Raw genomic sequence first — 15,607 nt, 5'->3', positions numbered from 1 at the left:
TTCTAAATATGTGTATTATAAAAATGAAAAAAAGGAATCTTTGTCATACATGTGATTTACACCAGAGAATGAAGACTTCAGCTACCATTCGGAAAAGTTCATCAGAATCTGCATCTGGTTTCTTAAGCCAGTTTGATCTAAACAAAAAAACCAAAATACATTTATTAGACTACAGTATTATTTCAACACGTTCTATACTGAACATTACCAGTCCTACTACTCCCCTTTCAATTGCTTCTTCCTGCACTTTGTTTCTGAAAAGTATGATAGCAGCACCATAGGTAAAGGGACCCCTGACCATTAAGGTCCAATTGTGACCGACTCTGGGGTTGCAGCGCTCATCTCGCTTTATTGGCCGAGGGAGCCGGCATACAGCTTCCGGGTCATGTGGCCAGCATGACTAAGCCGCTTCTGGCGAACCAGAGCAGCGCACAGAAACGCCGTTTACCTTCCCGCCGGAGTGGTACCTATTTATCTACTTGCACTTTGATGTGCTTTCAAACTGCTAGGTTGGCAGGAGCAGGGACCGAGCAACGGGAGCACACCCCATCGCGGGGATGCAAACCGCCGCCCTTCTGATCAGCAAGCCCTAGGCTTTGTGGTTTAACCCATAGCGCCACCCGCTGCAGCACCATACTGCAGTGTGAAACTGTGTGTTTCTGGGTGTTGGAAAGATGCTCACTACTCCCTTTTATTGATGGGCTAATACATCAAGAGGCAGCCTGGCCCGTACGGGCAGGGGTACCTTTACCTTTACCTTTTACATCAAGAGGCATCTCTACTCATCAGTTTCATTGGGCAATATCCAAGTAAACTACTAGCCTAAGTTCTCTGCAACTGAACTTCCTCTCCCCAGATGTCCACCACAAATATATTCTGGGAGTTCACCCAACCCTCCAGAGCAGGTTGAGAGAGCAAGTGATGGACACATTGGGAGCGTGAGAGAAAGTTTCATTGTGCAGCCAAAGTGCTTGAGTGAGCAGAACTGTTTAACTGGCTATTGCCCACTCAGTTCTATGGCACATACCTCCAAGTAAGTGTGTAGAGCAGCTGTGGGGAACTGCTGATATTCCTGGCATTGCTGAATTACAACTCCCATCAGCCCTAGCAAGCATGGCCAATGACCAGGGATGATGAGAGCTGTAATTCAGCATCATCTGGAGGTTCTACGGCCTGTGGAGTATTGAAGCCTTTGCAAACCTATACACATTAACCCCAAAGCAAGTTCAATTCAACCAATAGGATTTATTTATGACATGTATCACAATTCAAAGTACAGGCAATCCTTTTTATGTGGGGGTTATGTTCCAGACGCCAGCATGTGTTGGTGGAACATGTGTAAGCCCAGTCTGCCCCTGTTCTGGCCCCTTTTGTGACTTCTTAATGGCATTTTGGGGCTACTTCCAGGTTCAGCACTGTCTACACATGCATGATCACATGTCATTTGGATGCACCTAAATCAGTCATTGCCTGTATTCAATTTTCATAAAACCACCACCCTATCTGATACAACTAGATTTACTTTGTAGCAAGAACATCTGCAGATTTTTTTGTAACAGAACTGATAGTAATTCCTGCGGCCACTTTAATGATTTGCACATTCATTTTGGTATCATCTTCCAGGGCATATAGCTCACTTTATAAGATGAATAAAGTGGTCTAGAATGTTTCTTCCCCTAGAATTATACACTGTCTCTAAAACAGATATGGCTTAAGAAAAAGTTTGTGCTGTATTTAAATATGTATGTGTGCTTGCTGATGATGAATTGTCTAAACTGCCACGCAGCATTTGGATTCAAGCTTTCAAGTCAGAAAATGATTTTATACTTTAATGGGCATTGCTGATTCTTCCATTTAAATACCTTTAGACATTCATAAGAATTTTACAACACTAAAATATTCTGAACTGTAAAAATGTTACAAGTAAGCTGTATCAGGAAGCAGAGAGCAGACACGACTTAATTAAACTGTTTTTGTGGCTGTGCCATTTTTATACTCTCATTTATCTTTAACATATTTAATTCTTGTTTTTATTCTGGTACTTCACAGAATTAAAGTTAATGTTAAGGCAATCATTCACATGTTCTTTTCCCTGCCTAACCTAAATTTAGTGAAGCTTGAGGTCAGAAACATTCACTTTCTTCTATTCCTTATTGATTTTTTCAAGAAAGCAGTCTATTCTTCCTTGTGTCAGGTGTCAAAGCTATCAAACTTTCCACTTGCATTCCACTTGCTGGCATTAGTTAACACTGTTTGCTGATCCATGAAATGACCTTGAATTGTATGGCCTAGATAGGAACTATCTGCCTTTCAACTGGGTCTAGGGGGACCTTTTTATTTTGTAAAAGACAAAAGATTTATACGATCTGAAGAGAAACCAGATTACCTTTGGGGAACAAGTTATGTGAAAACAAAATCATATATATTAAAGACACTACAGTCTCCTCTGTGCCTAACTTTTCTGAAGGAAACACCAATCCTGATTAAGTGCCAAGACCCCTAGAATCTCACACCACACAGCAGAGCTTGGTTGGGGTGGTCCATAACAAAATTTAGGGCAGGAGGAGGAGAGCAGTTTTGGTTTTACTATCTATTTGAATCGACTGTTGCTGTTTTAAACTAAACTAACCATTTAGGTAGTTTTCCATTTTTAGTTTTATATTGTTTTATTGTTAGCAAAATTAGGAACATAAATTTTATGTTGAGGCGCAGGATATAAATACAAAAATCATTTAATCCCATTTAGTTACAGATTCTCCTACCTGTTGTTGTCCACATAGCGGATCAACATAGGATAAAAAGCATAAAGGTCGCGGCAAAGAACTGCAAATTCATCTAGAATGAGGAGTTCTGCTTCTTGGGTATCCGTTTTACTGTCTGCTTTCAGTTGTTCCTCCTCCATCACTATCTTTATGGCTTTCTTCTTTAGTTTCTCCAGTGTTGGGATAAAATGACTTTTCAACAGATCCGGCCTGGCCTTGCTAATGATTGGCTGAGCATACACTATATACAAAACACATTTCTATAAATATACATTTAAACATACTTTGTTACTCTGTAAAAAGTAACAAATGCATTCATTCTAGTTTAGCTTCATAATAGCACTGTGACTGTAGACGTCAGTACAATGCAACAACAAACCATGTTTTCCTGTAATTTGCACGGGCTGACTTAAATCTTGGGCTCGTGTGCTCCCCACTCCTCTGGGGAGGAAATGTAACTTGTCTCTGTATAGAAATGACCTGAAATTTTGGATGCACCCAGAACTCACCAATTGGTGGTTTGTACTGATAATGGTTTGTTATCCTGGCATGTTAACAAACTGGTTTGAACAAACTATAGTTTGGAGAGTTTGGATGCAACAGCAAATCGTTGTTTGTTTCAAATGAGACACAGGAGATTTAAATCTCTTATCCTTGCATGTGATAGTGAGGGATTGTACAAGACCAAGGCTCATGAACATAACAATAAACCATGGTTCACTGGTTCCAGTAGTAGATAGGTAGCCGTGTTGGTCTGCCATAGTCAAAATCTGCCAATCTCCCATTCCCACCACCCTTCTGAGTAACACCCCTCCGCACCTTCTCACTATATAGAAGGATCTGGTAACTTCTGTTTCAGTGTATCTGAAGAAGTGTGCATGCACACGAAAGCTCATACCAAGAACTAACTTAGTTGGTCTTTAAGGTGCTACTGGAAGGAATTTTTTTATTTTGACCATGGTTCACTGTTATATATGAACTGAGTCTAAAGTCATATCTGCCTGATTATGTATTACCTGAAAGTATACAGGCAGAAATACTTCTATATTAGGTTACGCTTGATATCAAGAATTGGATGAATATTCACATACACATATGAATGCTGACAATTACAGCCGAGTTTGGGGAATGTCCAGAAATATTTTCCCTACTTATCAGCAAGTGTCAATTCTAACCATTATATTTTGATGACATTCACTTGTGTATCTCTGAGTTTTTAGAAATCCAGACAATCTGTCTGGGATAGTCAGTGGTCACACCTGCAGGTTGACATTCACCAAATTTCAGGCATCACAACATATTGTAATATTGCATTTGATGGTTTAAGACAGGCATAAGCAAACTCAGCCCTCCAGATGTTCTGGGACTACAACTCCCATCATCCCCGACCACTGGTCCTGTTAGCTAGGGATGATGGGAGTTGCAGCCCCAAACATCTGGAGGGCCGAGTTTGCCTATGCCTGGTTTAAGATATGCTGTAGACTGCTTAGAGATCTGTTTTGGCTATGTAAAACACCATAGAATTTGCTTAAATAAATAAGCATAAATATTATACATGTTTAATAAATATATAGCAATCCTGCCTCAAGACAGGGAATTTATGTATCTGATCGTGGGTTCTTTCATTAAAAATGTTGTATATGTGAAACAGTGTACTCAAACTATCAAGTGGCTTAACCAAGCCACATGTAAGTAACCAATTGGACTGTTGGATATTTAAAGGCAGTCAAACCAACAATTCATGATTTGCTAGATAGTCACATGATAGGGCTGAGGCTCACAAAGTCTTCTTGTAAAATTTGCTAGAGAGAACTCTGCAAAAACACTCCCATTGTACCCTGACAGGAAGAGGGAGTAGCTATATATCCTCCCTGCCTGGGCACACTCTTTTTCTGCTCTTCTCCACCATGCCAGCAACATACAATATCTGCATCTCTGAGTGCCGGGCTCTGACTGCATCAACCTGTTGTTCATTCTTCTTAAGATGGTTCAATGAGTTTTCTTTTGGAGAACCCACAAAATGTAAAATTAAAAAGTGGTAACACTACAACTAAACTAGGCCTTTGTCTCAATGAAAGATGAAAATATTTTCCTGACTGCTGTGGACCACATCTGATGCAATCAAATGAAAACCATGAGAACTCTTCATATATGTATCCATTCATTTTGTAGCTTTAAAAACAGGACAGGTCTGTGCCACAAGAGTTTTCAGGGAGACTTACATGCGCTTAATTAATGGATAGCATTTTCTCCTAGCTCTACAGATATTAAAAATGATTTCCAAACATATAATGATACCAGGTACTTGTTCAGGAATGCAGGACCCCCAATTTTTGAACCAACCAAGCATATATTATTTAGATTTTACTGAGATTTTTACCATTTAACTAATTTAATAAAAGACATTGATTCTAAAATGTAAATCTGACTGTGGGAGAAAGCTTTCGTAAAAAAAGTACAACTATTGGAGAATTAATGTTTTGTTGGTGTTGACAAATAAAACAGCTCTAGTAATCAGTTGTTTAAATGAAATTTGCCACAAGGTACCTGCTATTCGCTTCATCCAAGTTGCCTCATCTATCCCCAGGTTATTGTTGATGATCTTCAAAATGTTCCCCAGTATTATGCTGAGATGCTCAGAAGTTACAATTGTGCAGCAGGGGCCAGTACTTTCAGCATTTTCAGGCCCCCTTTCCCACCAGTATGATAGATAGTTGCATAACATGGGCAAGATCACCTCAATCACGTGTGGCATTTCAGTATATCTGGCTCCAGATTCTGCCAAGCTGTTTATTTCTTTCATTAAGCCATCCAAGTGAGGGATTTCTGGACACATTTCTTCTACGGTTTCAGGCATACCTAAAACTTCATATTATGACACATAACAATAATTTTGGGGTGGTTAACATACTTAATGCTTAAAACAGCTAAAGCACAATTTAAATCATTTTACTTCCACCGTAACTCTGACAGATTCTGCACGGATACAAACATGATTCATTAGTTCCCTCTACTGTTCAATAGCAATGGTTTTTTGTTTGGTTCCATGCTTTACATGGAGCTTTTTATTAATTCCATAACAGTTTGGGCCTAGCTCTCAAAATCAGATAATGTTGTAAACCTGTGTTTACAATGTGTACTACTTCTGATTATTGTGGAGTCACATGACTGAATGCTATGCCATTTAAAAAATCTACACAAAGCAGGATGTTGTGGCATAAATGATTGTGCTGCCAGAATACTATATGCCAGAAAAATAATAGCATGTTAGCAACTAGAGTACAGTTGAACAAAAGATGAGCGTGTTCCTTTAAAGATGGCTTTACGTTTACTGCATTCTGTGGAAGTGGATTAAATAGGCATGAAGCAATTGAAAAAGGTTTTAATGTTATTATTATTTCATTTATGAATCACCAATTGTACCTTGAAACAATATAATAAAAAACATATGAAACAATTGCAAATTAAAAACAATTAAAAACAAACAATTACACAAAACAGTTTAAAGCAATAACAGCACACACTCTAAAATCAATTCCATTCCAATAATGGAACGAACTGAACCTTTATTTCTATAAATGCAGTGCATTTATCAAATACAGTGGTGCCTCGCAAGACGAAAGGAATCCGTTCTGTGATTCTCTTCGTCTAGCGGTTTTTTTCATCTTGCGAAGCAAGCCCATTGAAGGATTAGCGCTATTAGCGGCTTTTAGCGGCTTATCTGCTGATCGGATCAGCTGATAAGCGGCTTAGCGCTAGTAGCGCTATTAGCGGCTTATCTGCTGATTGGATCAGCTGATAAGCGGCTTAGCGGCTTAGAAAAAGGGGGGAGGGGGAAAAAACCAGCAGGAACTCGCAAGACATTGTCGTCTTGCGAAGCAAGCCCATGGGAGATTCGTTTACGAAGCACCTCCAAAACAGAAAACTCTTTCGTCTAGCGAGTTTTCCGTCTTGCGAGGCATTCGTCTGGCGGGGCACCACTGTACAACAGATAAATTATAAAATATCAGATCGGCTTCTGCTACCCACTTAGGTTTTAACATTTATGGTCATTGTACTTAGGATGGTGTGTGTGGCATCACCCTTTGACTATGTAATAAGCAACCAGCCTTTTTCCCAACTTTGAAGCTGCAGGAGGTGGGTGAGGCATATTGTGCCAACTATGGAATGATCACCTTGCCTTCCTAGCTCAAAGATTGTGAGGAAGATTGAGGATCACTTGACTGCTGTGTTGTCCTGGTGCCCTGAGTGCCTGTCCACATCAGGATAAATCAGCAAGGCTTCCTTGAGTGTTGTTGTTCTTCACCACTATCATGAACACTGCCACCCACCAGCAGCTGAGGCCAAGATACCCCTCATCTCTCTTTCCAGAGGAAATAAAGTTTGGGGGCCGGGGGCTTCATCAACTGCTGTTGAGAAGCAAAGCTCTAAGCCTCTCTGCTTTGATCAGCTAAAGCCAGCATGTTCCTGCCTCTTTCCCATAGGAGGGCTTCTTCAGCTCCTACTTTGCTTCAGGGAGTGGAGGAAAGGGAAGCAATTGGCCAACGATAATTTTTGGCTTGGATAACACTGATGGATAGTCACCCCCCCCATCCCAATCTGGAAGCAACAATAGCCATGGAGAAAGAGGAGCCTCAGAAAGTTCCCATTCAAATTCTTTAGGTGTCATACAGATTGTATTCCTGCACCCCCTGCTCCGAAATACGTTTACTCTGAAATGTTTTAGATTGCAGAGGCATCACAAGATAACAAACGGCAGAGTCCAAATCTTGATTTTATCAGAATGATATTTCAGACCTTTCAAGATTTCATAAAGTAGAGAGAGAATTTTTGCGATTCTATTAGCAAATTTCCTTGCATTCCAAATTCTTAACAACCTGACTCCCTTTAAAGCGCTTGTTCTTCCAATGTTTTTGTTTTGGCGAATAATGGTAATCCAGGGTCACTTTAAACATTCAAAACCACTTTCATGAAATGTGCCCTTAGGTTTTCTATGGCTGGATTTTCATGGAGAGTGTAAAGTGTGACAGAGACAACCAAACTTAATTTCCTGACCATTTGTATAATCGTGATTCCCCCCCCCCCCCAGCCTCTGCAATCTTCAGAATTATGTCTGGGTGTTTGTGGCTGTATGAAAAGTCAAGTATGAATATAGTATGTACAGATAGATTAGTGCGGCTACCTAATTTCACAAATGCACTTAAATTGGCACAGAGATAAAATAGCACGGCGAATTGGCTAAATGCTTAGCATTTAACTAAGCTATAAACATATCCATTCCAAGACATTTCCCCAACAATTTCAGTCAAACACTACTATCAAAGGAGTTAAGTGGAAATATATGACGATAGTTGCAAATACAGTGCAATAAAGGTCTAAAAACAGACAATAAGGATGCAGTTTATTTCTCAGTCCAACTTTTTGTAGCAGAGTACTGTACTTACTAGCTCTCTCTCTGGCAGTTTTTGTGTTGAAGACAGACAGCGGATTGTAAAGATTGAGAGAAGCTTCAAGAAAGGCTACTGGAATGGCAGCTGCAAGAGACGCTAAGCACTCACCAAGAGCTGGACGTTGTCTGTAAACAAAAGAACACTATCAGTTCTTTCACAATACATCTGAAGTAAAAAACCAACCCCACAATATATTTGAAGTAACTATTTTCAAATCCAGTTCACACATTACATTTATTTTATCAGTAGCAAGTTTCTGTTTGCAATGTTTTCTTAACGGTCCTTCCCTATCAAAAATGTTTCCAAATTAGATAGTATAATTGGGTAGCAAGTATATTTAAATCTGGAAGGCAGTGTCATGTTCAACCACATATTGTGGATAATCAAAAGTAACAGTCGAAGAAATTGTTTTCCTTGAGCAATAGATGAAGCCACACTCTCAAGTCATAATCTTAGTTGGTACAGGCAGGTTTCTGTACCTTACAGTATTCAATACTAGTAATAACCTTTTGGAATGAATAGATTGATTTATTTTGATCAAATTAATAAACCAATTGTATATTATTTGATTTGAAATTTGGCGGCAAGGGGAGGAAACTGGATTCATTATTATGGCTTGATATTTTGTTTGTACTGATTTCCACAGAAAATAGAAAAGGGTGTGAGATCAAGGGTGCACGGCTGGCTTCAAGTTAATGGGTGCCCTTGGACACAGTATCAATAGGTCCCATTGGCCCTTCCTTTCCTCCACAAAACTCTTTTATCCCCACCAATTATCACTAACCGGCTACTGCAAAAGGTGTGCACAATGAACATAGATTTAATCTATCATGAACAGTCACTACCTTTTTGAAACTCATTGCCACTGGACTCCCACAATATAATTTTATCCACGATTTCATGTATCTGAAAAGTGGACTTGAGTCCATGATAACTTCTGTCATAACAAAATCGTTGATCTTTAGTATGCCACAACAACACACTTTGTTGTTTTAAAATAGTGATTAAAGAATTATTGGCCCAGAAATTCAGTACCAGAGCTGGATAGAGCTTAGTCTTTCCACACACAAAAATCCCCTCCTAGTTAGTCAAAGCTTTCTACATTTCGGCAGTATAATTTTGATGATCACAATCTTACACTGTTGAGGGTCAGAAAATCTCAAATTGAGTAGCCCCTTTAAAATATTTTAATCACTTGAAGAGAATGTCAGCCAGTTTAACCAGAAGGTGAAGTCAACTCAGAATTGGGGAAAAAACCCTTACGGAAATAATTCCTTAACATCAGCAGTTAATGCAGAAGGTTATTTTTTAAAAAAAGTTTTAACTGCACTTATAAGTTGCTTTACAAAAAGTAAAATGTTCAGAACATCTAGGAAGGAACCTCATTAAGCAGTTAGATGCAGGGGAGAGAGATGGTAATAATAGATGGCCTTGCAAATAATTATCTCATAATATGATCTCTTTCATTGCGTGTGGGGCTTGTCAAACTGCGGAGGGGAAAGAGAAAACCTAAGCAGTTTAAAAAAAAAACCCAAAACCTTTCTATCTCAATCGCGGGGATTCGAACCGCCAACCTTCTGATCGGCAAGTCCTAGACTCTGTGGTTTAACCCACAGCGCCACCTGCGTACCTTACCCAATGGTTAAAGTGGGAATCAAAGGCCGTCACAAGGGGGAAATAACCCTGCTCTGAATCTCACTGGGCGGGTGCAGGATCCAGGAGACCCTACATGGCCGTCCCTGCCATTTTCTCCTGGGAGAAGGAAACCAGCTGTGCCTCCTACTTGTCAAGAGGCCGTTATAAAGCCAGCACTAGGGGTGCTTCCAAGGAGGAGGTGGATCTGTCCTCCAAAGAACGTACTGCAGCCATTGTTGCCACTGCGGCGGTAGCAGCAGTGGACAATGCATTCTGTAGAGGTCAGATCTGCTGCCGCCTGAGGTGGCCGCTTCACCTTGCCTCATGGGTGGGCCAACCCTGACTTACAGGCGGGCAATACTGGTACGTTTAAGGCTTTAGAGCATTTCAAAGCACATTTAACAGGCAGCCACGTGGGAGCTGAAGGCATGGCAGCACTTGTTTACACACCATGTTTGGTCCCAGCTCTTGGTAGGCCCTGCCGAGTGATTGGCAATTGGCCTCTTCCCCACGTGGCCCACAGTTGGAGCCAGGCAAGCAAGGGTGGTCTACCACTACATTCTCTTCCCTGACAGTCACCAATGTACTCAATATGTAGAAGGGAGTCCTGTGACCACCACAATTGTGTGAATTTCCACTTGCAAGCTAATACTGGCAAGCTGTTCTACCTGTCTCATTTCTGCCACCATTTATTTTGTCTGGATTTGTATGCCCCCCGCTTCAGTTTTTCACAACTGATATTTAAAAAATTGCAGACACACTGGTGTTCTGAAACACTCTAGAGCAACATTTCACTGAAACATTTCTGGCTTCCAGTGAGCCAAGAGTGGCTATCGAGCCAAAGGCTGAATTGACCCATGGAGAACCTGGGATGTAAAAGTGGGTGCGGCTGAAGTGTAAAAGGGGGCATGGTGAGAACTGCAGGCCTCAAGGCTGCCTTGTAGAAGCCTTTCCCAATACATTCTGAATACAAGAAAGTGAACTAATGTTTGAAGGGAGATGGACACACCAACTACCTTTGGAGCAACCAAATTTCCTGCCTTTGAGCAGTAGGACAACACAGTCCCACTTGGAAGTGTCCTAATGCCCAGTGGAGAATACAAGGTATTGTTTAGCTTGCTTGTAAGGAAATGCTTCAGCTACCAAAGGTTACCGGTGTGCTTTATAGAGGCACAATCACTCTTAACTCAGCAATATGCTTAGAGCAACTTTTCATAGTGTATTCAGCTTTTTTTCTGTTAAGTACCTTTCAACATAAATGTTCTTTCCAGTTCCAAGAGAGTACAGGCTACAAAGAATTCTGTAGCACGATACTTGGACATCACCTACTGGGGGAAAGAAAAGAAAAGAAAACACTTATGTTCAGCTACGTCATATTTTTAAATTGAATGTTTTGACCTCTTTATACAGTTTACCCAAACAACAGCCAATTGTTGTATATAGTACTCTCCTAATGCTTTATTCAATTTTATATAATTTTCTAAATAAAATTGTGGTGGTGGACTCTCCTTCCTTAGAGGTTTTTAAGCAAAGGTTGGGTGGCCATCTGTCAGGGATGCTTTAGTTGAGATTTCTGAATTGCCAGCGCTTGAGGTCCTTTCCTATTCTACAATGATATGATTATACCAATGCAGCCATTTTGGCTGGATACAAAGGTCATGTAATCAGAATTCCACTCACAGGAAGAGTGTTTCTGTCCTCCCCTCACAGAAGGGGAAGGTGGTTTTCATTGATTTGCTCTTTTCCCTGCATCCCACTGAAAACTTGCCCCTTAGGATTAGGGGGCTCGCTGGAACAGAAGGTTGTAGGTGGGAAAGATAACTGATAAAAATTTCCTCCCTTCCTTCCATGAATTGAGGCCTGTGCTGGATCAATGACTCTAGGATTCATGGAAGACATGCCATCCAATGTGTTCCTGGACCTAACAAAATTCTAAAATTGGACTGCTGTCTTAATTAATCACAAGGCCCATCTCTCTCTCTCTCTCTCTCTCTCTCTCTCTCTCTCTCTCTCTCTCTCATCCCACACAGTCCCTATGAACCTGATGTAAAAGACTTTTGGATCAGTGGGAGTCTTTTAATTAACTTCAAACAGTCATGGCCCCTGTGAACCACACAGAAGATAGGATATCAGTCTCCACCAATTCCTGGTATATTTCAGCCAGCACTGATGTAAGACCCTTTGCCTAGGAAAAGTACTTAATGAGGCTGACAACTTTCCCCTCTGTTTTTAGCAACTGAATAACAGGCAAAGCTTCAATAGGCAAACTTCCCACCCTTCGCTGCATCCTATTCTGGGACAAGCTGCATCACTTGTATTTCTGCTGCAGGAGACCTCTCAGACAAGATGTGACAATCCTCCATAAATAAAATGGATGTACTGACCACTTAGAATGAAAATCTAGCAACATTCAGGAGGCTACTGTTAATTTATCCCTGAATGAAATCAAAATCCCTGTATTCATCACAAAGGGCTCAAAATTTATTAATATATGAGGCTGGAAGCATATTAGCTGCCATACAGCTTCCATGGAATCTATGTATTAAAAATGAAAATATAATGCAGCTTATTTCAGATTTTGCCATAGCTCATAGCATATTAGAATAAATAAGACAGTAAGTTAAATGCACACTTCTAAAACATGGTTTCAACTTCAGCTGAGTGCAAAGCCTTGACCCATTTTGGAATGAGCAGTGGAATCCTCATTTATTCCTAGTTACAACTGAAACAATATTTGAAAATCAAAGATAAAACTGAGAAGACTTACATAGCAAATCGGTGCCAAAATGATGCTGGGCAACATGTTCAAAAATTGATGTTAGAACAGGCAACAATGCCACTGTTGTATAGTTGATATTCTGCGAGACCCCTTTAATTTGTGTACGGGAATGGGTAAATTTTCCAAGTTTAAGGTTTTCTGATGTCTTCTCCAGATCTTCAGCTGCATTTTCAAAGAAGGCACGCAGTCCTGCTTTAACCAGCTCTGAACCTGATTTCATGACGGTTCTACAGGACAATTTATAGAACGTCACTTAGAAATCAAATGCCTATACTTTTCCATAGCAAATCAAGACTTCCTCAATTAATGTCTGTTTCTTTGAGATATAGGTGTCTACATTGACCAGACATATACCAGTAATTACATGGCTATTCAACAGTTCTTATTAAGCATGCTAAGAAACTATGTAGGAAATTATGGCGAGGAAGCTAATTTTAGTGCACTTGCACCAAGTCCTATAATGGTGAGATTATTTACCCTGGTGCTATGAAATGAGACTTACTTCTAGCAGGCTTCTGCACAGGGATACGAACATTACACATGTATCAGGAAAAGAGGCTTTCCTCTGCTTCTCAGTTATTGCTCAGTGTACATTTGCAGATTCTTTCTCAGACTCAGATGCCACCTAGGGGTGCTGGTTGGGAAATAGAGGATGCACTCCTGCTTAGATTGCAATTGCTAAAAAGGCTAGATTAGTAAAGCTGAAGTGAACTACTTTTAAAAACTGAAATTTTATAACCATATTTTTAATCGTTTTCTACTTTTGCTTTTGAAATTTACCTCTACAGGAAATGAAAACAGCACCAAGTCTTAAGTTTTAATGAGGAATTTTAAGTACTGCAAAATTCACCACTTTTACACCTTGCTTTCAACTAAACCTCCTGACCATACAATCTACAGATGTCTACTCAGAAGTAAGTCTCCTCAAATTCAGTGAGCATATTTGCCAATATGTATAAGATTACAGCCTAAATTGAACAGTATATGGGATATGTTACTACATAGCTTTCAAGAAAAATGTTCTGCTGGGAAGTAAATAATTTGGTTCCAATAATTCATTTTTTTTGGGGGGGGGGAGGGGGAAATATTTTTGGAAAAAATTCTTTGGGTGAAATAGTGTTCACATATAAGGTTGATAAAAGGAGTAAACTTACCTTGTGTCTAGTGTCTGAGCTAAGATGTGTAGGCAGCTAACCATTGTAGCAGCATCACTACCTATTCAAAATGAATGGGGAAATGTGTTGCTCTTTTAAATTCTCCTTTTAAAAAGGTAAAATAAAAATTAATACATTTATTAAACCCACTTATGCTGGGGAAATCGAATATTATTTTAACAAAAGTTGGAATCTTTGTTGATTTTTCTTCTTACATCATCTAATTATTAGATTAATGGATAGCATGTAGACTGCCCTTTCTACTTGCCTTTTATATTTCCCCCCATTCATAATTTACTTGGATTTCTTTGATTAGAGAACTGCCAATCTGAAAATATGTAGAGTGTTCAGGGGAACCAAAAATCCAAAAGATTAGAAGATGTGCAGAATGTGCATCTGTGCCTTGCACCTTTAAGGCTCCAATCTGTGGTCTAATGCCTCAGTAGAAGGGAGCTGGATCTCACCCATGCTCCTTCTCAGCTCTGTGCTATGATTGTCTCAAAGAGAAGTTTCAGAATTCTTTCTTCCTTGGCATTTCCCTTCTTCAGCCTCTTGTAAGTGGCTCTCCCATATTCCCCTCCACGCCCTCCCTTCACACTTGTGAGTAAGGACCTCACTCATGAGTCTTATAGTCTTAGCTCCTGGCTGAAAAAACATTTATGGGGGGAAATGTATCTGAGTTGAAGCCAAAAGGGTTTAGGTAACGGTGGGAGCTCCACCAAAGAAACTCACCACCACCACTCTGCAAATTATCAAGTTTCTGTGCAGTTTGTGCAAGGATAGTATATTGTACTTAGCAAGATGCTACGATTGCTCCTCCACAACATACTAAAACTTCTCTTCCAGTAGTACCTAGTACTTTGCATGATATTATCATGCTCTTCTGCATTTGCTTAAATATATTATTGATAACACCGTAGTCAGAAAACAAAGCAGATGTATGTTGATACAGAAGCAGGAAATGGGACTCGTAAACAATTTTTACAGAATTGTCCCAGGGTATGACAGCAGGAGAGCTTGAAAGGACACTACAAAGGGACAGTTCAGGGATACTTTATCTTTAAAAAAAATAAATCCTTTTCATGATTACTAGCTAAAAAGCATTCAACAATTTCTCATCAACCCAGAAATATCCCAGACAACTTGTGATGATAACTTAATGAAAATCTTTCTTAACTTACCAAAAAGTGAAATCCTATGTCTAACAAGAGCAGCAAGTTTGCAGAAAAGGCTAAAGCCGAAAAGAATGCAAAACAGCAGGAAAAATACAGAGGGGTTAAAGATTTGTTTAGATAATAAATTAATACAGTCGTGAGGAGCAACTGTGAGAATGGTAGATGTGAAACAAAGATACAAAGTATGTTTTGAATTAAACAGAAGCTGAGTTTGATAATAAATGCATTTAGAAATTATTTTCTATACATCTAGGGGGAAAGTGAATACTATTCTAAAGATTTTTTAATTTTGTTTCACAAATAAGCTCTTTGACCACTATATGTTATGTAACCAAATCATTCTGTAATGGTCGTTTCTTTTTGAAGGTACAAAATAAAAGAACTTAAGAATGTGAAAAAAATAGAGAATTCAAATTAAAAAAAAATATTGATTACAAATAACAGTTACGTTAAAGCATTGCTACATAAGGTTATGGCACCAGGGGGGAAAACAACTTATACTTTCTGCTTTATCAGTTCTACTTTTAGTAACCAAACAGTAAGCAAGACAAAATGAAGTTGAGAAGATAAAAGTCATCAGAAGATAATGGAAATAATTATTGGACTTACTTATGAGGGCTCTTTCTTGTCATGGAAAGGAGAACATCCTTTG

General features: G+C 39.5%; 1 protein-coding gene across 1 annotated transcript in view; it reads right to left on the bottom strand.

Moving 5' to 3' along the window:
• The window catches only part of RYR3 (ryanodine receptor 3), a 280,012-nt gene that overhangs the window by 64,913 nt on the left and 199,492 nt on the right, over positions 1 to 15,607 (bottom strand). Inside the window, exons 61-68 of the mRNA XM_081207175.1 lie at positions 14,962 to 15,011; positions 13,781 to 13,841; positions 12,615 to 12,853; positions 11,094 to 11,175; positions 8,207 to 8,337; positions 5,310 to 5,627; positions 2,763 to 3,003; positions 50 to 137 (exon numbers count right to left, since the gene is read on the bottom strand). Coding sequence (XP_081063301.1) covers positions 50 to 137; positions 2,763 to 3,003; positions 5,310 to 5,627; positions 8,207 to 8,337; positions 11,094 to 11,175; positions 12,615 to 12,853; positions 13,781 to 13,841; positions 14,962 to 15,011 — 1,210 coding nt within the window. The remainder of the gene's footprint in view (positions 1 to 49; positions 138 to 2,762; positions 3,004 to 5,309; positions 5,628 to 8,206; positions 8,338 to 11,093; positions 11,176 to 12,614; positions 12,854 to 13,780; positions 13,842 to 14,961; positions 15,012 to 15,607) is intronic.

The sequence above is a fragment of the Podarcis bocagei genome (genome assembly GCF_964188305.1).
Source record: "Podarcis bocagei genome assembly, chromosome: 1".
NCBI lineage: Eukaryota > Metazoa > Chordata > Lepidosauria > Squamata > Lacertidae > Podarcis > Podarcis bocagei.
Note: the sequence above shows the minus strand (reverse complement) of the source record. Positions and strands in the feature narration are given on the sequence as shown.